Source organism: Mustela lutreola, chromosome 11, assembly GCF_030435805.1.
Source record: "Mustela lutreola isolate mMusLut2 chromosome 11, mMusLut2.pri, whole genome shotgun sequence".
Classification (NCBI taxonomy): Eukaryota; Metazoa; Chordata; class Mammalia; order Carnivora; family Mustelidae; genus Mustela; species Mustela lutreola.
Window position 1 is genome coordinate 86,269,365 of NC_081300.1, and position 26,696 is coordinate 86,296,060.

At 40.3% G+C, this 26,696-nt stretch overlaps 1 protein-coding gene across 4 annotated transcripts in view; it reads left to right on the forward strand.

The window, feature by feature from the left end:
- Nucleotides 1-26,696, forward strand: part of SPPL3 (signal peptide peptidase like 3) — a 146,279-nt gene that overhangs the window by 110,201 nt on the left and 9,382 nt on the right. For 3 of the 4 annotated variants that reach the window (XM_059140496.1, XM_059140495.1, XM_059140497.1), the window contains exons 3-6: nt 11,267-11,355; nt 18,050-18,169; nt 18,906-18,984; nt 20,366-20,478. In XM_059140496.1, the coding sequence (XP_058996479.1) occupies nt 11,267-11,355; nt 18,050-18,169; nt 18,906-18,984; nt 20,366-20,478 (401 nt within the window). Of the gene's footprint in view, nt 1-11,266; nt 11,356-18,049; nt 18,170-18,202; nt 18,717-18,905; nt 18,985-20,365; nt 20,479-26,696 lie in introns of those variants that run through there. The other variant, XM_059140498.1, reaches the window with a different exon arrangement.

Consider the following 26,696-nt stretch of genomic DNA (forward strand, 5'->3'; position numbering starts at 1 on the left):
CATCTGAGATTTAAAAAAATATATATGCGGAATGGGAACTCAGTGGCAGCCACTGCTCAGACCAGACACTGCTTGCTCATGCACCTCACTCTGCTTCCTCTGTAACCATGTCTCACAAACCTGATATGGTTGAGATTGGGAAATTCAGTAAGTCAAAATTGAAGAAGATAAAAATGGAAGAGAAAAATTACCTACCCTCAAACAACAGAAGGAGCAAGCAGGAAAATTCTAATAGGGCATGTACTGCCAATATTCACTATACTCCAGGAGCATTGTGTATTTTACTGCTTCTAGCTGTTTATAAGATACAAAGAGTTTGGGTCAAGTTAATGACTGCTGCCCCTTTTCACATCAAAGAATCGAAGACTATGGACAACAAAGGTCACATACTTCTCTCATCTGCCTGTCTGGCTGGCAGGAAAGGAAAACTTGGATGCTACTGAGAGAAGCTGGGTGGGACAACAGTGAAATCTAAAGGAAAATCAAGCTGTCCTAAGGGGTCTCGTAGGCTGCAAAATGCTGTTTAATCGTGGGGTGGGGGGGGGGGGTTGTTCAAATGATTTTAATTATTGGACTGCACACAGTTTTAAATATGTAAGTAAGTTTTAAAACCTGAACAAAATACACTGGGAGGGATTAATGGCAATTAGACATTACAGAAGAAAGGATTAGGAACTTGAAGGCACAGTGACAGAAAATATCCAAAACAAAATACAGAAAAGAGGGAAAAAAATGTTCTTAATGGAAAGGGTGCCTTTGACCTATGGCCATCACAGAACAACCCCCAGGGGGGGCTAATATATGGGCAATCAGAATCTGCAAGAGAGAAGAAAGGGAAGGAGAGAAAAATCCTTGAAGAATTAATGGCCAAAATTTTTCCAAACTTGAAGAAAACTATCACCCACAGATCTAAGAAACTTAAACTCATAGTACACAAAAACATGAAGAAAACTACTCCAGGGCATAGCATAATCAAGTCACTCAAAAGCAGTCATAATAGAAAAAATCTACAAAGGAGCCAGGGGTGAGTGGGGGTGGGCAGAAGAACATGTTACATAGAGAGGAACAAAGATCAGAATAAACACCAGATTTCTCAGTGAAAATAATGTAAGTGAGAAGACAGTGGAACAACAGCCTTAAAGCACAGAAAGGAAAAGCCATCAACATAAAATTCTGTGTTGGCAAATTCTGTTGGCAAAAAAATCTTTCAAAAATGAAGGCAAAATACAGATGTTTGCAGATAACACAAAACCACTTTGCCCTATAAGAAATGTGAAGGGAATTACTTCATGCAGATTAAAAATGGTACTGCTAGAGATCTGGATCTACATAAAGGAATAAAGATCACCAGAAATGGTAACAATGTTGATAAATATAAAAGGACTATTTTCTTAATATTTAAAGTTTTTTAGAATATATTTATGTAAAAAAAAATAATTATGTAAACAAAACTAACAGTATATTGTACAGTTTATAGCATAACATGTAAAAGTAAAATGCATGGAAATAGTACAAAGGTTCAGGGTAACAAATGTAAACTTGTCAGGTTTTTATACTACACATGAAGTACCATAATATAACTTGAAGGTACACTGTATGGGTTAAAGATGTTTTAATATAAATACTCAGTGACCACTAAAATAACAAGTTACAGATAGTAAGACAACAAAAGAGATAAAAAGAGAATCATTTAAATGCTCTTAATCCAGGCGCCTGGGTGGCTCAGTGGGTTAAGCCGCTGCCTTTGGCTCAGGTCATGATCTGAGGGTCCTGGGATGAGTTCCACATCCGGCTCTCTGCTCAGCAGGGAGCCTGCTTCCTCCTCTCTCTCTCTCTGCCTGCCTCTGCCTGCTTGTGATCTCTCTCTGTCAAATAAATAAATAAAATCTTTAAAAAAAAAAGAAAAGGTGACCAACTTATGAAACCCTTTTGAGTCTTAATTTTAGTCCACGGTTAGTGGGGTCCACCGGCAGTGGCTCCCATTTCTGGGGGGTGTCCTTGTTTTCGGCTCATTTGACGTGACACGCATGAATCCAAGCCCTGATGCCTTCTACTTTTACTGCTGTGGGGGTGGTCTGGATGACCATGAATGGTCCCTTCCAGCGGGGCTCCAAGTTTTCCACTCGGTGATGGCATATCCAAACCAAGTCTCCGGGTTGGTAAGGATGTGGTTCTACCTCCGTCTCCGTCTCAGTGTAGGCAGCTCGATGCCCTGCGTGGGCTCTTTTTAAGACAAACTGTAATGCCTGCAGTGACTCGAGTATAGACTGATTGGTCATTTCTGCTAGGGCAACCTTTTGTAGCCATGGGCAGAGTGGAGGGGGTCGCCCAAACGTTATTTTAAATGGGGTAACCTTGTTTAAGTAGGGTATACATCATGCCCTAAGAAGGGCAAAGGGAAGAAGATCCACCCATCCTCCGCCAGTGTTCAGAATTAACTTTGTTAAGGTCTCTTTCAGAGTCCGGTTCATTCTCTCTACTTGTCCAGAGCTCTGGGGCCGGTAGGCACAGTGTAGTTTCCAATTAGTGCCCATGGCATTGGCCAGTGCCTTTGAGACTGAACTCACAAATGGAGGGCCATTGTCTGACCCGATCGCGAGAGGCAACCCAAACCTAGGAATTATTTTTTCTAATAGTTTTTTTGGCTACCATTCCTGCCGTTTCATGTTTGGTGGAAAAAGCCTCTACCCAGCCTGAAAGGGTATCCACAAAAACTAACATATACTTGTGTCCATACTTTCCCTGTTTCATCTCTGTAAAATCTACTTCCCAATAAATTCCTGGTTCCCTTCCTCTTACTCTTTTTCCTCTTCCCATCCTGGTTTCTCCCGCATTTACTGCCTGACATCGAACGCATCTATCAACCACATCCTGAGCCATACACCCTAATTTAGAAACCTGGAACTGTTGACCCATGAGCTCCTTAAGCTTGCGTGTCCCTAAATGAGTGCCCTGATGTATTTGGCTTACTAATTTTTTTTTCCTAGTCTTCAAGGAAGAATTAACTTTCCTGCCCTAGTCTTAGCCCGATCCCCTTCATAGTCTAATTTAGTCAATTTTTGTAAATATTTTAAACCTGCCACTGAATAATCTGTTTTTTTCTGGTAGGGCTGGAGCCTGGAGTATAACCAGTTCTTGACCCAGTTTCCCTGGCTGCTTGCTTTGCTGTTTGATCTGCTTATTGGTTTCCTTTTGAAATCAGATTAGTCCCCTTTTGGTGCCCCAGGAAATGCATAACGGCCACCTCTTTTGGGTCCCAAATAGCTTGGAGGAGAGCCAGGATTTCTTTTCTGTTTTTAATTTATTTTCCTTCTGCTGTTAATAGGCCCCTTTCTTTATAAATAGTCCCATGTATATGGAGAGTAGCAAAGGCATACCTGCTGTCCGTATAGATGTTGGCGGGCTTACCCTTGGCCATCTGCAGTGCCTTGGTGAGTGCAATCAGCTCCGCTTTTTGTGCCGAGGTTCCCTGTGGCAGGGCCACCTTTCAGAGTTCTGTTCAGGAGAAACCACCGCAGGCCCCGCATACCTCTTTCCATCGGCCATGAGGCTACTCCCATCTGTGAACAGACAGAGTCATCTCTGCATCCGGGAGGGGAGTGTCTCTGAGGTCAGGCCTTATTTCTATGATCTGGGTTAGGACCTCCCCACAGTCCTGTGGGTTATCAGCTAGCTTTTCTGGCAGCAACGTGGCTGGATTTAGCACCGCAGGGGGCCTGAAAATCACTTTCGGTTCGTTGAAGAGGAGGGCTTGATACCTGTCGCTCGGGCGTTTGTCATCCATTGGTCTGGTGGGGTCCAGAGGAGGCCTTCGATAATGTGAGGAGTGGTCAAGATGAAATTTTGATCCAAAGTTAATTTACTTGAATCCTTGACCAGGAGGGCCGTGACAGCAATTATGCAGAGGCAAGGGGGAAACCTGGCCGCTACTGGATCTAGGTTTTTTTTGCTAAGATAGGCTACTGGCTTTTGCTAAGGCCCCAGAGTCTAAGTCAAAACCCCTTTGGCCACCCCTGCCTTCTCCATGAAAAGTGGAAGGGCTTGGTAACATCTGGGATGGTCAGCACTGGGGCACTCAGTAAGGCTGTTTGTAATTTTCGAAATGCTCCTTTTGCCTCAGCTGTCCACTCTACCGTAGTGAGTCCTCCCTTAATCAGTTCGTAGGGGGGTTGGGCAATTTCCGCTAACCGCGGTATCCACAGTCTGCAGTAGCCCACCGTCCCAAGAAACTCCCTCATTTGTTGGGGCGTGGTGGGGCGGCAGTATCGGGTGATCGCCTGTTTCCTGAACTCAGACAGTGAGCACACTCCCTCGTGGAGATCAAAGCCTAAATAAGTGGCGTGGCTCTGACAAAGCTGTGCTTTCTTTGCTGACACCAGATACCTTTTTTTTCTGCAGTCTGTAAGAGTTTTCGTCCCCCCTCAAGCATGACTCATAGTCCCCAGTGGCTATTAGCAAGTCATCAACATACTGTAACAGAGTGACTCCCAGGTTGGTGATTCTGTACTCACACAAATCCTCGTGTAGGGTCTCGTCAAAGATGGTGGGTGAATTTTTGAATCCTTGGGGAAGTCTTGTCCAGGTGTGCTGGCCCTGGAACCCTTCCTGTGGGTCAGACTACTCAGAAGCAAAGAGGGGTTGAGACTCCCTTGCTAAAGGTATACAGAAAAATGCATCCTTGAGATCTAAGACCTTATACACAGTTCTTTTGGGGCCTAGGAGGGAGAGTAGGGTATAGGGGTTGGGCACCGTCATGTGGGTCTCTTCAACCCGTTTGTTAGCTTCCCGCAAGTCCTGAACGGGTCGGTACTCCCCAGTTTCAGACTTTTTGACGTTCAGTAAAGGTGTGTTCCATGGAGACTTGCAAGGAACTAGGATCCCGTCTCCTCGGAGGTGGTTAATGTGTTTTCTGATCCCTTCCTTTGCTTCCCAGGGGAGGGAGTACTGCCGGACTCGAACGGCTGTAGCTGTTGCTTTTAACTGTACCACTACTGGAGGCCGTCCCTTGGCCAGGCCAGGAGGCCTCCCTTCTGCTCAGACTTTGGGAAATTCAACCTGTAGGTTTGGAGAAGGCTTCCCTCCCTTATCTCCTCTGGTTTTGAGACTAGCTTGTAAAGGAGATGTTCATCTGCTGCTGCCACAAGCATCTGCACAGTGGGTTGTCCCAAAGTCACAGTCATGTCTCCTTCCAAAAACTGAATGCCAGCCCGTAGTTTGTGGAGGAGATGGCTTCCCATCAGGTTATACGGGGCATTAGGGAGGACCAAGAATTGATGTTTGACTACTCCCGAGGCCAAATTTAAAGTCCTTTCTGTTGTCCATTTCTGTCTTTCTGTGCCATTTGCCCCTTGTACCCAGACTCCTCTCTAGATAGTTTTCCCATAGGCTTTAGTAATGATGAAAATTGGGCTCCTTTGTCCACCAAAAAATCAATTGATTTCCCCTCCACCTCAATTTTAACCAGAGGTTCAGGGAGGGGCTCTGAACCACGGCCCCTTCAGTCTTTGGTGGCCAGTATTGCACTTTCTTCTTAGGGCACTCGCCGGCCCAGTGTCCTTTTTTCCTTGCAGTAAGCACACTGATCTGAATCTAAGCCTTCCCACCTGCTTTCTCTGTGTTTAGGCTTTTTTTTTCCATTGACCATCTCCTACCTGCCTTTTTCTTTTCCACTGACTTTTATTTCCTGTCTCCTTCCCGCCTCATGTAATGTCAAAACTTTAACTATTTTTTTTAGCCTGTTTTTCATCTTCTTGTGTATCCCTGTTGTTAAACACCTTTTCTGCTATTGCCACTAACTCAGATTCTTCCCTTCAAATCCTTTAATTTTCTGAAGTTTCTTCCTTATATCTGGGGCTGACTGACTGGCAAAGGCAAGATTTACTGCCCTCTAATTTTAACATTTACTTGAATTGATCACCAATATAGATTTGCCATGACACAGGGCTTTAGTCTTCCTTCTTTAAATACTATGTCTCATTTGAACAGAAACATTTTATAGGAAAAAATTTAGTAGTCTTTTTTCCTTTCTTGTGAATAAATCATCAAAACTGATCTAAGATGGTCAGATTTTTAACATATTTCATTGTTTCCTTTCAAACCTATAAACCAAGGCAAATAAAAGTCACTTACTTTCCCCAAGCCTTCTACGACTTACTATATATCCTCAAGTTTAGTTTTTATTATCTCCTTTCATCTTCTGGTGCAACCAGATATTTTTACTTTAAGACAAAACTATTTACTCTCTTAGGCCCTCTTTTTTGTGTGTAGAGTTTTTTTTTAAACTTACTATCAGTCAACTGCCTTTCCTCTGGTTTTTCAGACAACATTACAACTTTTAATAAAAATCCTTAGGGCGTTTTTCTTTTGGTAGTCCATCCTGACCATACCTAAATTTATTTTTCTTTTTTTTTTTTTAATTTCCCTTCACAAACCTTTTACAACTTTCTTTTGTATCCAGGTTTTGTCCCAGGCCATTTCCTTTTAAACAACCATCTCATTTAGGACAAAATTACCTTTTCTTAAACAAAATATATTCCCGTTCCTTATCTTTCTTATGTATCTCCTCTACTTTTTTACATATAGGGTTATTTCCCTTACTTCCATCAGTCTTAGTTACAGTTAGCAGAATTTTCTATTCTTAGAAACATTTCGGTTTCTAGTGATGGTTAGTATTAACCAATTGTGAACAGTTACAACAGAAGTCTGTAGATGGCAAATGTTATGAATCAGTTAAGCACAAAACATGTTTACCAACAGATTTAAATATTCTTCGTTTCTTTGCAGTAAGAAGTCAAAAGCACAAACCTATATCAAGTACTCAATGCTTTAGCATTTTATCCCATTTGGTTAAGACCTAGGTGTCCAACAAATTAATTCCAGTTGTCATCCAACCAAAACTTTGAAGTTTCAGGTTACCAAAGACTTTGAAAGTTACCTTAACAATTACCCATTAAAACTTTGAGACAGACAATTAACCATCAGTTCAGTTATTTCTTTGCTAACAGATTTTATCAAAGAGCATGAGCTTATTTGACCTTCAGGGAACTTTGATTGAAGTTTCATATTTACTGCTATAACTTTAAAGACATGTCTATCTTAATTAAACCAACAAACTTAACTTAGTTCAAATACTGATTTACGTTTCATCTGGACCCACTCCATTTTTAATGTTTACCTGAGACACGGATGGGAAGATCTGGAGTGGGGGGTGTTAGGTCCAGGAGCAGCTCTTCTTGCTCCTTGACAGTGAAGAGGGAAGGAGCCATGGTGCAGGAAGCACCGAGGATGGTCTAGAGGCCAGTTATGCAGGCCACACCCAAGTTGGTGCAGAAACAGAAGGGGGAGTGCTGCCAGAAGGCAGAGAAAGGATTCCCAGTTCTATAGAGAGTTTTCCTGGGTAAACCTTGTCACCCAACTGGGTAGTTTTACCTTGAAAATCCTTGAAATGCTGGAGAACAAGACTTAGGGGTGTCATAGGCCCCTTACTTTCTGCTTGCCCCATTTCTTCAAACACAACAAACAATACAACAGACAACAAAAAGACAAGACAAAGACATCCGCAGACCAGGCCCAGCAGCCCTTCCTCAACCAGATAACAAGTCTAAGGGTGTGCAAGATATACAACCTGCTGCTGGTGGGGATTTTCTCAGTCCCCTGACCGCCTAGGGGGACTCGAACCCCCTGGCAGTCTCCCAGTGGCAGGATGGGGCGTCCCCACATCCACTCCAGCCCTGGGGAGCAATGCTGTGTCCAGCTTCTCCCCAATGGGCTATACCCTGGAGCTCCACAACCAGACAGACCAGATCCTGCAGGATAAAATCTCGAGATCTTACCTCCAGAGGCTTACCAGAAATTCTGATGCTGAGTCAGTTCTCGTCCTTTAATCCCGGACGAGCCCCCAGAATGTTGGGGTCCATTATCAAAGGAACGCAACTGAGACAAAGTGAAAGTTACGCAGAGCCTTATTCTATGCCAAGCATTAGAAATTAGACTGACTGGCCAGGGCCGTCTCTGAAGAAAGCGACCCCCTCCCGATCTCACAGGCTGGTTTTATAGGACATAACCACAGACCCAAGGTACGCGGCTTCTATTGTTAAGGCATTTACTCCCAGAATCGATTCCCGGAACCATACCAGGAACTAGGGGGGCATTTATTCCTGGAATGAAGTCCATGGATGTAAACAACAGTATGGCTACCTAGGCAATATGGAGTTGCTCTGGCTAAGCAGGCCCTAATAGTTAAACAGGTTTTAACATTAAATTGGCCCTAACACCTAACAGCTCACAGTTGAATCAAATTAGGGATCAATAACAGAAAGAGGTCTAAAAAATTCCCAAATATTTGGAAACAAAAATAACACTTCCATGCATCAAAAAAGAAGGAAAATAGGGGCGCCTGGGTGGCTCAGTGGGTTAAGCCGCTGCCTTCGGCTCAGGTCATGATCTCAGGGTCCTGGGATCGAGTCCCGCATCGGGCTCTCTGCTCATGGAGAGCCTACTTCCTCCTCTCTCTCTCTCTCTCTCTGCCTGCCTCTCTGCCTACTTGTGATCTCTCTCTGTCAAATAAATAAATAAAATCTTTAAAAAAAAAAAAAAAAAGAAGGAAAATACATTGAATTAAAGTGAAAACACACTAAATTTATGGGTCGCTGCAAAAGCAGTACTTAGGGAGGAATTATACCTCTAAATGCATAGGTTAGAATAGAAGAAAAAGGTATCAGTGATCTAAACTTTAACCTTAATAAACTAGGCAAGAAGAGAGTAAATTAAACCCAACTTAGCAGTAGGCAAACGGTAAGAATAAAGATCAAAGCCAAAATAAGTGAAATATTTTCTCTAGGGGTAGAGAAAAATCCGTGAAACCACAAGCTGATTTTTAAAGACCAATAAAAGTGGTAATCTCTGGCCTGACTAATCAGGAAGAAGAGAAGCCATAAAACCAGTATCAGGAGTAATAGAGGGGTTATTACTAGAGCCTCCGGTATTAAAACAATAATAAGGGACCACTGTCAACAACTTTATGCCAGTAAATTTGATGACTTAGATGAAATGGACCAATTCTTTGAGAGAGACAATCTGCTAAAGCTCACTCAAGGAGAAATCAATAACCTGAATAGCCCTATATTTATTAAAGAAATTGAAAATGTCAGACTGTTTTCCAGAGTGTCTGCACCAATTTAAATTCTGACTAGCAATGTCCTTGCTGACATTTGGTTTATTATCTGATTTTTCTGGTTGTACCATCCTGGTGGGTATGAAGTGCTATCTCATTCTGTTTGGCTGTGTATTTCCCTGACATTTAATGATGTGAAAAATCTTTTCGTGTGCTTACTGGCAGTCATTTGCGTATCTTCTTCGGGGAAGTATTTATTCAGATCCTTTGCTTATTGTTTAATGGGTTGTTTTTTTATTATTGAATTGCAGGAGTTCTTACATGTTCTGAATACAAGGCCCTTATCAGACATATGATAGCAGGTATCTTATCCTATCCTCTGTGTTGGGACCTTTTTGATTGTGACCTTTGAAGCATAAGATTTTTATGATGATTAAGTCCATTTTATCAGTTTTTGGCTGGGTCTTTGGCATCATGTATAAGAATTCCCTGACAGGGCACCTGGTTGGCTCAGTGGGTTAAAGCCTCTGCCTTCAGCTCAGGTCATGATCCCAGGGTGCTAGGATCGAGCCCCACATCAGGCTCTCTGCTCAGCAGGGAGCCTGCCCCCTCTCTTTCTCTGCCTGCCTCTCTGCCTACTTGTGATCTCTGTCTGTCAAATAAATAAAATCTTTAAAAAAAAAAAAAATCCACTGACAAATCCAAAGATCATGAAGATTTATCCCTACGTTTCATCTAAGAATTTTATAGTTACAGCTCCCATATTATTTAAATTAATTTTGCCCTCCCACATATTAAGTGCTCGTGTGGCTGATGTCTCCCCAGTGCAGATAAAGAATGCTTCCATCATTGCAGAAAGTTCTTTTAAGATTTTATTTATTTGAGAGAGAACAAGTGAGAGAGAGCATGAGCAAGTGAGAGGGGCAAAGGGAGAAATAGACTTCCCACCAAGCAGGGAGCCCGATGTGGGGCTCTGTCCCAGGACCCCGGGATCATAACCTGAGCTGAAAACAGCTGCTCGACTCACTGAGCCACCCAGACACCCCTGCAGGAAGTTCTTTAGGACATAAACACTTTAACATAGATGAAGATGAGCTAAGGACTTGAACAGTTAGTTAACCAAAAAATGAGTGAACTCATGTACACTAAACTGTTCAGTAGTTAAAGAATGCAATATTAGAACAGAGATTGCATTGTTAGTTCCCCAGATGGACAGTGACTACTTCCTTCAGGTCTTGACTTAAAAATCACATCAGTGAGGCCTTCCCAACCCACCCTATTTAAAATTTCAAACTTAGTCTTTTCATTTCCTGCATTTTCTCATTAGCTGTTACCATATATATATTGAACTTATTTTCTTGTTTATTGTCAGTGTCCCCCCCCCCCCAACTTTGAATGTAGAATCCATGAAAGCCTGTTTTATGCACTATTTATTGTTCCTCCAATTTGTAAAACAGTTCTATGTATAGAAATACAGGGGCACCTGGGTGGCTCAGGGGGTTAAAGCCTCTGCTTTCAGCTCAGGTCATGATCCTGGGGTCCTGGGATCAAACCCCGCATCGCATCGGGCCTTCTGCTCGGCAGGGAGCCTGCTTCCCTTCCCCCTCTCTGCCTGCCTCTCTGCCTACTCGTGATCTCTGTCGGTCAAATAAATAAATAAAATCTTTTTTTTAAAAAGCATATTAAAAAAAAGAAACTCAAATACATGTTGTTAAATGAAAGCTGACAAGGTGTAGAGAAAACAATGTTCTCATATACTGCTATCAAGGAGTAAATTTGGTACAACCTTGTTGGTGGTAGTTGTGTAGTATGTTAAAGTCTCAAAATTGCGCTTGCCCTTTGACCTAACTTTTCTCTTTCTAGGTATTTATCATAAGGAAATAATTAAGGATGTGCACAGAGATATGGCTGGAAGATTTGGCCACAATGGAATGCTTTTATCTGCAGTCTGAACTCTTGAACTGACATACCAGAAGGAATGTAGATTGTTTTCAAAATGTGATGACAAGAACTGTTTTTGCAGAGTTGTTCAAAGGAGCCTTTCCTGTCTTCCATAATGCCTTAGCGTATTAAAATATTGTCTCATTACTGACTTGTGGACCTACTTTCTTTCTTAAGCAAAATTAAAACTTGTCTATGTAATTTTTTCCACAGGTCCCTTAATATGGACTTTGAAAATCAAGATAAAGAGAAAGACAATAGCAGTTCTTCTGGGTCTTTCAATGGCAACAGCACCAATAATAGTAAGGCATTTTTATGTCAATTAACTTTAATACATATAGTGGTCTTAATTAGATTCTTCCTATAACCCCAGTTAATTTACCGGGTTTAAGGATTTATGTTTAATTATAATAATAAAATCTAATCTGTATTGGTATAATTTGTAAAAATTCCTATGTTCTGAATCTAAACCAATGATTTCTCATTAGTGCTTTTAACTCATGCCTAAAAGCTTGCTGCTGAGATTATTTTCTTAAAAACAAGTAGGATAGTAAAGATTTTGTAAGAATGTTGAGTTATAAGAAATAGAAGTGTGCTAGATAGCAAATGTTTGGCAGCATTGTTTATAATGGCCAAAAAGTAGAAACATGACTCAGAGACCAATAAACTCATTGATGGATAAACAAAATATGGCCTATCCATGCAATGGAATACTATTCAGCATTAAAGAGAATGAAGTACTGACAGAAGTACTGATACCGATACATGATATGAACCTCAAAACATTATGTTAAGAAGTCAGAAAAGAGTATATATTGTGTGAGTCCACTTAAATGAAATTTCCAAAAAGGCAAATATGGAGAAACTGAAAGTGCATTTGTAGTTTCCTGGCAAGTATTGGACACTAAAGATGGGTGAATTTTGCCATATGTAAATTGTGCCTCAGTAGAGTTATAGAAAATTGGTGATGTTTATTATAAGGGGAATTTAATTATAAATAAGGAGACTTAATTTGATCATCAAGAGCTTGATACTGGGTTCCTACCATGCAGTTTATTAGATATATATTTTTAAGATATTCTATTAGATATTTTGAAAGCTGCCAAAGCACAAGAGCCTGGTACCCAAGCTGTCACTAGGCACTGTGGCCAAAACACTTTGTGAGGCATTAATAAAGTGCTGAGACAGAGATAGTAAATACCACTTCCTGTCCCTAGAACAGGAACATTCTCTCACAGACCCTTACCGTAGCCTCAGAGTACTTCTAACAAGCATCTGCTATCAGTAGATCAGAGTAAGCCCTAGAGATGAACTCATTTGACATCCATGTACAGAGAGAGCAAAGAGAAAGGCAAGTCAGGGTAAGCCACATGGGTCAATTTAATAAGGGATTCCCGTGCCAGAGAAGGTGAGTTTGATCTGAAATTTGAAATGGTGTACTTGGATTGCTGGAGAAGTCATTCTGGATGGGAAGAGCATGTGATTAACAGGCACAGAGGAGAGAATGAGCGTGACTTACAGAACAGCCTCAAGTCACCACCTAACAGGGAGGAAATATTGAGGATCCAGGATAAAGGTAGAATACTGATAGAGAATTTTAGAACTTAAATGTAAAGAGATCACTTATTTTCTCTAGTTACTGCCCCGCCCACCAAATTATACTTGCCTAGCTTTTACCCAGTTAAATGTGTTCATTGTACCCAGGAATGTAAAGTGGGCATTGCAAATACATTAAGTAGAATTATTTAAATATAATGAGTCTATTCTTAAACTTAAGACACAGATTCTTTTTTTTTTTTTAAAGATTGTATTTATTTATTTGACAGAGAGAGATCACAAGTAGGCAGAGAGGCAGGCAGAGTGAGAGGGAGAAGCAGGCTCCCTGCTGAGCAGAGAGCCCGATGTGGGACTCGATCCCAGGACCCTGAGATCATGACCTGAGCCGAAGGCAGCGGCTTAACCCACTGAGCCACCCAGGTGCCCAAGACACAGATTCTTGTATGAGGTAAAATACCATATCAGTAACTTACAGGGAAACCAGGTAAAACCCAGTATCAATACCCGATTTTCAGGTTAAATGATTACATAGCGTTTATCGTCTGTCAACATTTTAAGCCAAATCAGTTTTACAACTGAAACTCCTTTGCAAGTCCTGTGTTATGTAGCATATATGCGTATGATGTGTTTTAACCAGACTATAAAGCCATTGTACATTGAATCACAGAAACCTAAGAGAAATGGACACTGTGTGTCTAAGTACTATTTTATCCTCAAATAATTGATTAGGTCAGTCCATACAGTAGAAGGAAGTTACCTAGTGACATGAGTCTTCATTTCTCACTGCTGATGTCTAAAGAGTAGTAAATGCTTGTTGAAGTGGTCTTTTTTTTTTTTTTTTAAGATTTTATTTATTTATTTGACAGAGATCACAAGTAGGCAGAGAGAGATGAGGAAGCAGGCTCCCTGCTGAGCAGAGAGCCCAATGCGGGACTCAGTCCCAGGACCTGGAGATCATGACCTGAGCCGAAGGCAGCTGCTTAACCCACTGAGCCACCCAGGCGCCCGAAGTGGTCATTTTCTTAAATCTACCTCCTGTGTTGTGCTAAATGATCCTCACAAATGTATTTCCTCATCTGGGAAATACAGATGAGTGCCTCATCTGGGCCATGGATACCAGAAGAGATAGATTAGGAGAGAATGCAGTCCTCTTCCACAAAATCAGGAAAAACACAATGAAAGAAATGACTGTTGCAGCAGGGAAGGCCAGTATTTGATCATGGGGCATGACACCATTCCAGATTGAAGGGACAGCATGGAACATGGGGTACATTTATCAAAATCAAAGAAATAATAACAGCCAAAAGGATGAACAGAGAAACAAGAAACTGTGTGGGTGATGAAGAGATTGAAGTCCTGAATGATAACCAATGTAGAAGAATTACAGGTTTGTTCTCAGGAAAGGAAGGTATGAGTTTAGTATTCAGATTTTGGCAAGAGTCTCGATTGAAGGAGAAAGTGTAAATAGGTAGAAGTTGTTGTTAAAGGTTGCAATATTAAAAAGAAAAAAAAAAGGTTGCAGTTGCCTAATCCCAAAATAAATAAGAATCAAGGAATTTGTGAAAAAGACAACAAAAATGAGTGACGTACGGTTTCCTAGACAGCATGGATGCTGATAACAGTATTGAACAAAAGGAAGCCAGACACACAAAAACACATGCTACGTATCAGTGTATGCAATAAGCTCAAAAAATAAGCAAAATAAATACTAGTATTTTAGAATGTGCAGTTGAGTAGAAAACATATAAAACAGAGCAAAGAAGAAAGTGTCATAAAGGCCAAGGTAGTAGTTCCTTTTGGGGAAAAGAATGGGGACTTAGGAGGGGCACAGGAAAGACTTCTGGGCTTGGCAGGGTTGTTCCCTGACCTGGGTGGTATTTGCTGATTGATTGAACTCGACATCTTTGTTTTATGTACTTTGTTTTATGCCTGTTGTGTTTTTAAGATTTTTATTTATTTATTTGACAGAGACCGTCAGCGAGAGAGGGAACACAAATAGGAGGAGTAGGAGAGGGAGGAGAAGCAGGCTTCCCACTGAGCAGGGATGGCGGGGCTTGATCCCAGGACCCTGGGACCATGACGTGAGCAGAAGGCAGCCGCTTAACAACTCAGCCACCCAGTTTCCCCCGTATGCTGTTGTGTTCTACAATAAAAAGGGTTAGAAAGAAAGCGGGGAAGGGGAGTGCCCTCCAGGTTCTGTCTGATTTTCCTGAACCTGGTTCTAAATCTGTCTCATCCCTATATCTGCCCCAAGAAACCTATATATTTTTCCTTCTGGCACATCAACCCTTCATTTAATCAGTATTAAGTGAGTTTAAAAAAGGACAGCTCCCACCCTTGGCCCCATTATCTGACATTTTGAAGTCCTTACCAGGCTTCCCATGTAATTTATCCGAACTCTGAAGACTGTACAGCTTTTCAAAGCCCTCATGTTACCTACTGTGTAATAGGTGCTTAGTAAATAGTGAAAAGCATACTTCTTTCATGGAGGTACAAAATCAGTAACTTTCTTAGTGATTATCAATAATATGCTGGTGTATATTATTGTTCAGTATCTATTTCATGACCATGTATTTAGCCTGTAGCCTTGTTCAGTAAATGCTAAAAATAATTTCTCTACATAATTTTTTCCATCACCCTGCCTATTTTTTCTTCCTTTTTTTTTTTTTTAAAACGACTGCCCTCCATCTCTGTGCTCCAGCAGTTTCTTGCCACTGTCCTAAAAGTACTTTATCTCTAGGGTCCACCTTGAAGTAAAAAACCGTGCCTATTTCTTACATTAATTTTGGCTTTAAAGGTAATGCCAACTGCTTTTGAGTAACTCCTCCTAATTATGACAACTCTGTTTTGCTTTGGTCTGTTTTGTTTTGAAGTCACTGAAGTTTGCCCAAAATTTCTATTAGCTCCATCCCTTTCAGGACCATTATCTTCAGACCTTTAGGAAGTACAGTATTAACGTTGTGTACATTTTTTTAGGTAGCATATTATCAGCAACTAAAGGAACTCTACTTGCCCTGTGACATTGCCGTTTGGTAAACTCCCTTGGGCATTCTTCTATAAAACTAATGGAAGCAGTGCCTCATACCTCCTGGTTTAAAATCTGTGCTTTTAAAAAACAAAAATCTGTGCATTCTCTCTAACACTCTAGAAAGGCTCTTTGTATTCAGTTTTGCATTTTTTTTTTAAGATTTTATTTTATTTGACAGAGATCACAAGTAGGCAGAGAAGGCAGGCAGAGAGAGAGGGGGAAGCAGGCTCCCCACTGAGCAGAGAGCCTGATGTGGGGCTTGATCCCAGGATCCTGAGACTAGGACCCAAGCCAAAGGCAGAGGCCTCCAGTTTTGCATTTTAATTGCAGACTGAACTTCTAAAATTTAGTTTTTTTATAAACAAATACTTATCATATACCTGACTCACTAAAGTCTTTATTCTAGCCAGCCATTTAAGTTTTCTGTTCATGTTTTAAACCAATTAATCTGTAGACTATATGATGTTTTGTTTTACAAAAGAGGGGGGTGTGGATGTATATTTTAAGACTTACAGTTTTTTAAAGATTTGTTTCTCTTAAAAGATTTGTTTCTCTTCATATAGCAATTACTTATTTGTGAAACTATTATTTTCTGTTGTGAAAGGCACCTAAAATCTTTAGTTTCCTCTAGTAGTTCTTTGACATAGTATAGAGTACTTAGACCAACTAGGTGAAATTCAGTTAGAAATTTCATGGAGTTGTGTCTCATAAACGTCCGTAAGACACTTCACTTTAAGTAAGGTACCACCCCTAACTAACCCCACCCCCCCCACCCACTCCTATATACACACACAGATGATCCAGGCCAAGTGAAGGAGTTTGACTGCAGTTCTGGTCAGCAGCCATCTTCCTTTTTTTTTTTTTTTAAATTTGAGAGAGAATGAGTGAGAGAGAACATGAGAGAGGAGAAGGTCAGAGGGAGAAGCAGACTCCCCCAAGGAGCTGGGAGCCCGAGGCAGGACTCAATGTGGGACTCAATCCTGAAAGTCCGGGATCATGACCTGAGCCAAAGGCAGTCGCTCAACCAACTGAGCCACCCAGGTGCCCAGCAGCCATCTTCTTAAGAGCATCTCTGTCTTGACACATAGATCACTCCTCCTCAATTGAAATGCCCTATTCCTACGTGAATTGACTCCTCCACCTAGCCAGTAAGAAACAATTCTGTTTTGTAGAAATATTTAATATTTTATTTAACTAAAATGCCTAAGTAGCCTTCTTGGGACAGATAAACTTAAATACCAAAGAGCAGTTTTTAAGCATTGGTTGATGATTGCAACCCTTCGTGCATAGTTATGTTCTTCCTGGTCACATTATATCTTATTCATAGCCTTAATTTAATGAAGAGAGACTTCTGGTATTTCTTTATAATAGTTTCATATGAATATTTTTTCTTTGATTCCTCTCAAGAACTTTATATCTCTGCAGGGTTAATTTGGAAGTAGATCACACACAAGATTAATAATTTTTTCTTTTAATAAAGTGGTTATCAGATATAGCCATGTTTTCTCTACCAAATATTTTTTTAATGCTATTCAACTCTGTATGCAAAATAAAATTTTCTGGGAGTTTTTAGTTGGGCCTATTAACCCCTAGAGATTTCAGTTTCATTGGTCTGGGGTTGGGCCTGGGCACTGTAATTGTTACAGCTCTGCAGGTGATTCTAATGAGTAACCAAGAACTGAAAACCACTGTGCTAAATCCTGTACCCCAAGTAATTGTTTTCTCCCATTTATCCTTTAAGTGTTCCCATAAAATTTTTCTGATTTTCGGTTTTCAGATGTCTTATTCCCTCCACTCCCCAACTCTACTCAGCAACAGTGGGGAAGAATGAATATGAATAAACCCGTAGATGATGAGAAATGATTTTAGTCATTGGATTTAAACCATCTCTTTTACCAGACCTGCACATGAGACCACGAATGTACTCAAATTGACTAATCTGATTTTTTTTCCCTAAGATTTTATTTATTTGAAAAAGAGCTCAAGCCAGGGGAACCACAGATGGAGGGAGGGAAAGGGAAAAGCAGGCTCCCTGCCAGGCGAGAAGCCTGATGCAGGGGTTTGATACCAGGACCCTGGGGCCATGACTTGAGCCAGAGGTAGACACTTAACTGAGACACCCAAGTGTTAATACAAATTTTTACTACCTGTTGATGTTCTTGGTTTTTCGTTTTTGTTTGTTTGAGGGTTTTTTTGGTGCCCTGTCAACCAGATTGTTAGCACCAGGAGGTAGATAATGAAGGCACCATGAGGAGAGCAAGGAGTTCATGATCTCAGTGGGAAGGAAAGAATCAGAGGTCCCAGATAAACTGTATTTTACATACTAACTCCTGGAACTTTTAAAGTGTCTGGAGTACATGGGCACAGTGCCTGTTACTTAAGTCATTAATCTGTCCCTTTTTCTCTTTCAGGTATCCAAACTATTGACTCTACCCAGGCCCTCTTCCTTCCAATTGGAGCATCTGTCTCTCTCCTAGTAATGTTCTTCTTCTTTGACTCAGTTCAAGTAGTTTTTACAATATGTACAGCAGGTAAATGAGTTTCTTCTCTATTCTCAAACTTTAACCTAGAAGGAATTATTTTCACCTCTTTAATCATCATTCAAAACTTAAGATTTATACACCATGCCATGCAAGTTTTTCTTCTTAAGTCTGTTTTTTCTCCCCATACTTCTCCTTGAACCACTGGATACACATAACATCAGTTTGGGACTGCCAGTACAGCATGAACAAAAGACCAGGGGGTTTGAAAACTTGCAGACTTTATGATATTAGAATAGGACCTTTTTTGACTGTGGCTTCTTGTCTGGGGGGTTACTAGAAGATCCAGTGTGACAAAGTGGTCATTGGCAACCCCCACTGATGTTTCTGTAGTAGACAGACACAGTGATAACTAATCAAAGTAATTTGACTGTCAGCCTCTGATCAGTTTTTAAGCAGAGAGGTGATGTAAGTGTATATAACATCAGCAAAATGCTGGACATGTCAGATCATCCCCTGGCCCGCTGTTTCTCTTTTCATATTAAGATAGAAGAGAATGAGAAACCTAGATGTCTCTGCCTCCCCTACTTCAAATCAGGTACTTCTTTCTTCTCAAGACTTTATCTGTATGGTGCTAATGGAAGACATTTTTTATCTCTAGTTAGTTAATTGTATCTACTTATTGAGAAAAGTTTTCTGGGCAGTCAGTGTTTCCATAAGTCATGCCATTTTTCTTAGGTTATTGAAAATAAACAACAAAACCTAACCATACATTTTCTTTCTCTAGTTCTTGCAACAATAGCTTTTGCTTTCCTCCTCCTCCCGATGTGCCAGTATTTAACAAGACCCTGTTCACCTCAGAATAAGTAAGGACTTGGGATTTTCTTCTAAATTATGAATTTGTATATGTTTTTATCTTAGACTTGATAGCATTGTTGGGAGTCTCAATTTCTGGTATTGACCAGAGGACACAAATGCCAGAAGACTGGGAAGGGAGATATTTGATCTTTTTTTTTTTTTTTTTAAAGATTTTATTTATTTATTTGACAGAGAGAGATTACAAGTAGACAGAGAGGCAGGCAGAGAGAGAGAGAGAGAGGCAAGCAGGCTCCGTGCTGAGCAGAGAACCCGATGCGGGACTCGATCCCAGGACGCTGAGATCATGACCTGAGCCGAAGGCAGCGGCTTAACCCACTGAGCCACCCAGGTGCCCGAGATGTTTGATCTTTAAGACTAGAAGACAGTACTTCCTTTTGTACCTTTCCATAGCAGAGGAAATGTAAACAAATCTTACAAAGTCTGAGTCGTTGAAATATGCTTCCTGCTTAGATTACTGAAAGATGAGCAGTTTTATTTTGAAGCAATATTCTTATTCCTTTACTAGGGAGTTAACGGGATGTGAAAATAGTGGTTGACTCAAACATTTTTTGCCTTTCATCTTTGGTGGCCTAAAATATACACTAGCCACTTAGGTTCAAACCCCATGTGCATACCTTTCACTCCTTAACTCCCAAAGCCGTTGCTCCATAGAAACAAAATGCTGTGCTAACAGAAATGCTGTATGCACTTAGGAAACCCATCACTTGGGGCAACTGATTTTCCCAGGAATTAGTGATAGCCAAAGAGAGTTATTGCAGATTTTTTTAAATATGTATTCATCGTTCATTGCCCAGTGGATTGAAGGTCAGTACTTTTTCATTTTGTTTTCCTCATAAGAACAGAATTTCCCCTATAATTTATTTAATTCTCCAAAGATTGGTGTTGTCACTTAAAATTTCTAAACACCCATGCTGGTAATTTCGGATAAAAAGTACAATCAGATGGGTGCAGAAGTATAATTAATTACTCTTTTTTTTTTTAGCTTTTTTTTTTTTTATGATTTTATTTATTTATTTGACAGAGAGATCACAAGTAGGCAGAAAGGCAGACGGAGAGAGACGGGGAAGCAGGCTCCCTGCTGAGCAGAGAGCCCAATGCAGGGCTCGATCCCAGGACCCTAGGATCATGACCCAGCCGAAGGCAGAGGCTTTTACCCACTGAGCCACTCAGCTGCCCCTAATTAATTCCTCTTTGTTTCTGTAGCTTACTCCAAGGAGGTTTGGGTATTTTCGAATTCCAGGTGTCTGGGTATTGCCTAATGTTCTTATCTGGCCATATGAGCTCTGATCATAAAGGACCAAGGTAGAGTTTGGTTATTGAAATATAATGTATTGCCTATTAGTCCAATAAATGGTGTGTGTTTTCCAGGATTTCCTTTGGTTGCTGTGGGCGTTTCACTGCTGCTGAACTACTATCATTCTCTCTGTCTGTCATGCTCGTCCTTATCTGGGTTCTCACTGGCCATTGGCTTCTTATGGATGGTGAGTAACATGTGAAAATTTGAAGTTTTAATGTAGTTTATACAGTTATATTTGTCCTCCCTTCCTCTACTGTGTTTAGTAATATTTCCCCCATTTACTGTGAACATTAGGTGTCCTTAGGCGGTGCTACCCATTGTTTTTACCCACATTCCTTTTTTTTTTTTAAGATTTTATTTATTTATTTGGCAGACAGAGATCACAAGTAGGCGAGGAGGCAGTCAGTGGGGGGAAAGCAGGCTCCCTGCTGAGCAGAGAGCCCAATTCAGGGCTCGATTCCGGGACTCTGGGATCATGACCTGAGCCGAAGGCAGAGGCTTTAACCCAGTGAGCCACCCAGGTGCCCCTTTTTACCCACATTCTTAAGATATTTTTGAATAACAGCTTTTTGAGGTATAATGTCCAAGTGTATAAAAGTACAATTCATTGGTTTTTAGTATATTCAGAGAGTTGTGCAACCATCACTCCAGTCAATATTGAAGCATTTTCATCACCCACCCTCCAAACCCCATACCTAGCAGTCACTCCCACTGGCCCACCCAAGCCCCAGGCATCCACTAATCTACTTCTCTATGGATCTGCCTCTTCTGAACATTGCACATAAATAAAATCATACATTATATGACCTGTGTGTCTGCCTTCTTTCACTTAGCATGATGTTTTCTAGATTCATTCATGCCATAATCTGAACCCGTACTTCATTTCTTTCTCTGGCCAATACTACTCATTGCATAGCTATGCCAGTTTTATTTATCCATTCATCAGTTTTTTCCACTTTTTTGCTTTTATGAATAATGCTGCTGTGAACATGTTTTTGTTTTTGTGGAGACTCTAGTACATAAATGGAGTAATACTGTAATATATATAAATACATATGTGGAATATATGTTATATATGTGTTATATACCACAGACTTTTTATGTAATGATATAAATACATGTCTGTATCATTACATAAAGGTAGCATATCCTTCTTAATAATTCAGGAGTATTCGGTTGTATGTTACTTCACTATTGCTGGACCCTTAGATTGCTCTTAATCATCTCTTATAAACAACCTGAGGTAAACATTGTTCTACTTGTGGATATACATGACAGATTACTTAAAACAGTTATTTCTGTGGAGGAGTTCCTAGATATGAAATTCCTAGATGAGAGGATTTTTGTATTAAAATTTTTTTTCTCTGTTACCGTAATGCCTTTCAGAAAAGCAGTAGCACATTATACTCCTACCTGTAGCGCATGAGACTCCCTCTTTGTTGGTGATAATTAGGATGAACTAAAAATGTCATGAGGAGCTAACATTTGTTGAGTGCTATGCATTGGCCACTTTCCTGGATGTTTACATGGAGTATCTCATTTAATCCTGAAAAGTCTTTGAAGTAGATACTTCCGTTCCCACTTGACAGAAGAGGAAACAGGTTCAGAGAAGTCCCTTATCCAGTCACAGAACTGGATATTTCATGTATATTTCATACTTCTCATCAGAATATCTTGAAGGGACATTTCCAGAAATCCCCCTTTATTCTTTTCTCTCCCTTAAGACTTTTTTTTTTTAAAAAAGATTTTATTTAGGGCGCCTGGGTGGCTCAGTGGGTTAAGCCGCTGCCTTCGGCTCAGGTCATGATCTCAGGGTCCTGGGATCGAGTCCCGCATCGGGCTCTCTGCTCAGCAGGGAGCCTGCTTCCTTCTCTCTCTCTCTGCCTGCCTCTCAATGTACTTGTAATTTCTCTCTGTCAAATAAATAAATAAAATCTTTAAAAAAAAAAATTTTATTTATTTGACAGACAGAGATCACAAGGAGGCAGAGAGGCAGGCAGAGAGAGAGGGGGAAGCAGGCTCCCATTGAGCAGAGAGCCGGATGCGGGACTCGATCCCAGGACCCTGAGATCATGACCCGAGCCAAAGGCAGAGGCTTTGGCTGAGACCACTGAGACCACATAAGCATTTCCACCTCCTTTTTCATTCAGTCCTTAATTTCACACTTCACGTTCTTGATCTCAAGAAGCTTTATCTAACTGCTTTTGCCCCACAAGGTCTGTTCTCTTTTTCCTTTCTTCTGGTGTTTCAGAAGAGGAGGAAGTTAAAATACAAAAGACAGTTTTATGTAATTTGTAATACTATCTAAGGAATATTTAAGGGAGGATTTTGAAAATCAGAGATGATGGGTACAGATCACACTTATTCCTGTTATCCATTTCAAGCAAACACAAGGCTAATCAAGACTTTGGAAACAGGGCTCTTTGGAGGCTCCTGTCCTCCAAGACTCTGTCCTCACAGCTCTGAGAATGGCTCAGCTATTGTAGACTCATGGTCATCTAAGCACAGAGCCACCCAAGCGTGGTGCTCCCTATCCATGTAAGGAGTAGGAAACATTTGTGTCACAATGTTCTGCTCATGGTCAAATCAGATAGAATTTGACAAAAAGGATTTTAAACTGCATGTGTGTGTAAGTGTGCAATCTAAACCTTGACAAGGAAGTAATCTTAAATCTTGAGGAAAACTAAAAACATATTTTTGTTTCAAGGGATTTTTTTTTCCTCATAATTTACTTGGACTAGTTGAGGGATTTGAAATTTATGTGTGTGAAGTTAACTGGCGAAACAATATTATGAGGGAACAGGCTGTCAAGTGGTTTGAGAGCTCTGTAAAGCTATATTAAAATGGCACATCATTTTAACTCAAGGTGATAATTATGGAGAAAGGATTTTTCAAATTGTAAACCATACAAATATCTGATACACTTCTTCAGAAAGTATTTTTTAAAATAATAAGGGGACACCTGGGTGGCTCAGTTGGTTAAGCAGCTGCCTTCGGCTCAGGTCATGATCCCAGCGTCCTGGGATCGAGTCCCACATCGGGCTCCTTGCTCAGCGGGGAGCCTGCTTCTCCCTCTGCCTCTGCCTGCCATTCTGTGGGCCTGTGCTCGCTCTCTCCCTCTCTCTCTCTGACAAATAAATAAAATCTTTTAAAAAAAAAAAAAAAAAAGAATTACGGTGATGGAGAAACGGGTGAGTGGTTGCCAGTGGTTATATAATAATCATAATTTTATAAATATATAATTTGTATATTGTCATAGTTCCTTGTTCCAACAGTTGTCACTATTCCATTGTTCCTTGCTTTTTTGAGTGCCTACCATATACCAACCTGTTGATACTCAAAAGTAGTTCCTTGAGGTTGCAGATCAAGTTACCTCTTTGATTTATATAGAGACCTTTAATGAATTGGAATGGAAGGCAGAGTCAGAATCACTAGTGTCTGACCATGCAGTAATTGACATTTGCTGATTTCTGACAGGTTTGGTCTCTCGTTTTAGCTTCTTAAGTTGCTTTGTAAAAAACATTTCTGTGGTCATTTGCTTTGGAATGTGTATAAACATCCTGAAGTTTGCAGTGTTTAGGATTTTTAAATGGTTACCAGAACTACTCAGTTTCCCAAGTCAAGTATCAGTGCTTTCAGTATTCCTACGGATTGGTGTTTGATACATCAGTGCTTGTGGAGATTGATAAAGAGTTAAGTTTGAGGGAACAAAATTACATCTAAAGTCACATAAGTTGCTGGCCTGGTAGAAGAGTGAATGCCAGTTTTTATATACTAGGCATTGAGTATTGAGAAATACCAGGTATGTACATTTGACTTTTCCTAAGATTAACTCTTGATATCTGCAGAATGATTTAACCTAAAAGCAGTAGGTGATTTTGAAAGACTTTAATAGAGCATAATCTCTTTAAATCTGTGTTATAGAAAATTAAGGAGTCTTAGTCATGATGATTGGAGTAAGGATAGTAACTGATTAGTCCAAATCAGTCTCATAGCTGCTTTTATGATTATATCCTTTAATCTCACCTAAACCAGTGCTTCCTGATGAGGAAACAAGCAGTTTAGATATTTCTCCTCTACTACTTCTGAACAAAAATATTTAGAAATGCTGGTTGGTTGGTTAATATCTAAATCAGATTACTTCAGTCTGTTTAAAATCACTGGATGACTGTTAGCTATATACTCTTAAGAGAAACTGGTCTGTGTTGACGTCCTTAAATGAAAGAGTCCACTCCCATAAATATTACACATAAATGATCTCCCTATACAAATACTGTGATTAAATGAGATGACAGGAGCTTCAGGTGCCACTGTTTTAACTAGAGTAATAGCAGACAGTCATCACCTAACCAGACTGATTAGTTTCAAAGCCGACATACTCAAAGTCCAGATGGTGCTTAAGCTCCATTGAAGTCTCTCAGCTTCCTCTGAGGTTCTTTGTAATCCCACTGACTTCTGGTGACTCTGTACTTTCGTGGAACTCTTTATTCATGTGTCCAGACACACATGTTACTATCTGTAGGCTTTGCTAAGGGTTTTAGTTTACCAAGCTGCTGACCCGCAAAGATTAGATACCTCTCAAAGCAGCAAGCAGTGTGTTTATACTCTCATCTCTGCTCTTCCCAAGCATTGCAGAGAACAGAGAAATACATATTTTCTAGTAGTATATAACTAAAAGAGAAAAGGTTGGCATTGGAAGGTGACATTCTTTTCAAGATCCACTGATTTACACAGCCATCTGAAGTACATACTTGAGAAAGATAAGCAGAATTTTCCTCATTGTAACTCTGCAGGCAGGGCTAGGGACAGGCTTACTAGACTCACTAAAAGAAGAAACGGATAAGCAGATCTCTGTAAGATAGAATGCAGAGTCCATTGCACTACAGGATTTCCTGTAGACTGTAGAGTTCCTGAGAGCTGCCCATACAATACAACTTTCTTTTCCCAGTGACCACTGTCGGAAATACATTTCCATTCTCAAATTCACCTGATAGCTTAAATTCTTTGAGGGTTCAGTGAGGTTCCCCAAACCCCACTTAACCCGAATGTGTGGATGTTTTTATCACCTTTTGTCATTATTGCTGGTCCCCAAAATTTACTTGTCTAGGAGTCTCTTCTCCCCACCAGTTTGCACTGGTTAAACGGCCTTTGTAACCAAAAATAGAGTTCTCTCCCTACCTGGTCCCCCGAAAAGGGGAACCTTTGAGCTTTTTAAAATTGTTTCTCAGACTCTAGTGTTCAGTGTGTGTGTGTGACTTGTTTTCTGCTGTTAAGAAGAATCTGGAACTGGTTCTTTTCTGACATGGAAATTATCTTTGTAGATGTCTCTGCAGAATCAGAATCATCATAGGGAGTGATAATTTGGTAGTAGAATTTTTTAAAAAATGAATGTTTCTCAATGAAAGCCTGTTTCTTGAAGTTAGAGTGAAAACAGAATGATAAATGTGGTTGTTTTAGGGCAAGGCATGAAGTATATTTTCAGGCTTATATACTAAAAAGCATTAGTAAGAGACTTAAGCATGTTCTTGAACTAAACCTAGAGTATTTTATCTACTTTCACCTTCATCTGGCAAATTAACCTTTTAAATTTGGGAAGCCTTGAAAGAATTTGACCAATGGGTGGTGTGGTACATTAGCTAAAAGTTGATGAATCTTGTGCACACACATTTACTGTTCAAAGATTATTACACCAGGTCCATAGTGTATGTCCACTAACCAGTTCAGGGACTAGAAGTCTTGAATAGATGTCTAGTCCAGCCACCTCATTTAATATGCTTGTTACTAATCTATGATTAGAAAATGTACAATGCCAAAAATCTAGTAATTGGTTTGTTTTAAAATGCTAGACTCGGGCAATTAGTCCACATAAGGCTAAGATAAAGACTCTACAGTTCTACAGAACAGAGTACTGCCTAAGATCTTACTACAGGTTACATGTTTCTCTTCAAGAACATTTTGGCTCGGTTCGGTGTTGTTGTCTTTGTCCCTGGCCCTACTGGTCATGGAAGGCAAAGTGACACAAAGATTATATCAATAATACGTTGAAAGTAATTCTAGATAGCTGGCTAAGAATAATAATTTAATTAACAATTTTGGTTATTTTACATTTAACCAAAAGTTAAGGTTGGTCTTGAGTTTCTCAAAAAGTCAAGTCTTAGGCACCTGGGTGGCTCAGTGGGTTAAAACCTCTGCCTTCGGCTCAGGTCATGATCTCAGGGTCCTGGGATCAAGTCCTGCATCGGGCTCTCTGCTCAGCAGGGAGCCTGCTTCCTCCTCTCTCTCTGCCTGCCTCTCTGCCTACTTGTGATCTCTCTCTGTCAAAGAAAGAAATAAAATCTTAAAAAAAAAAAAAAAAAAAGTCAAGTCTTCAGTTTCTCAACCAGCATGGAATGAGGGAAAGCT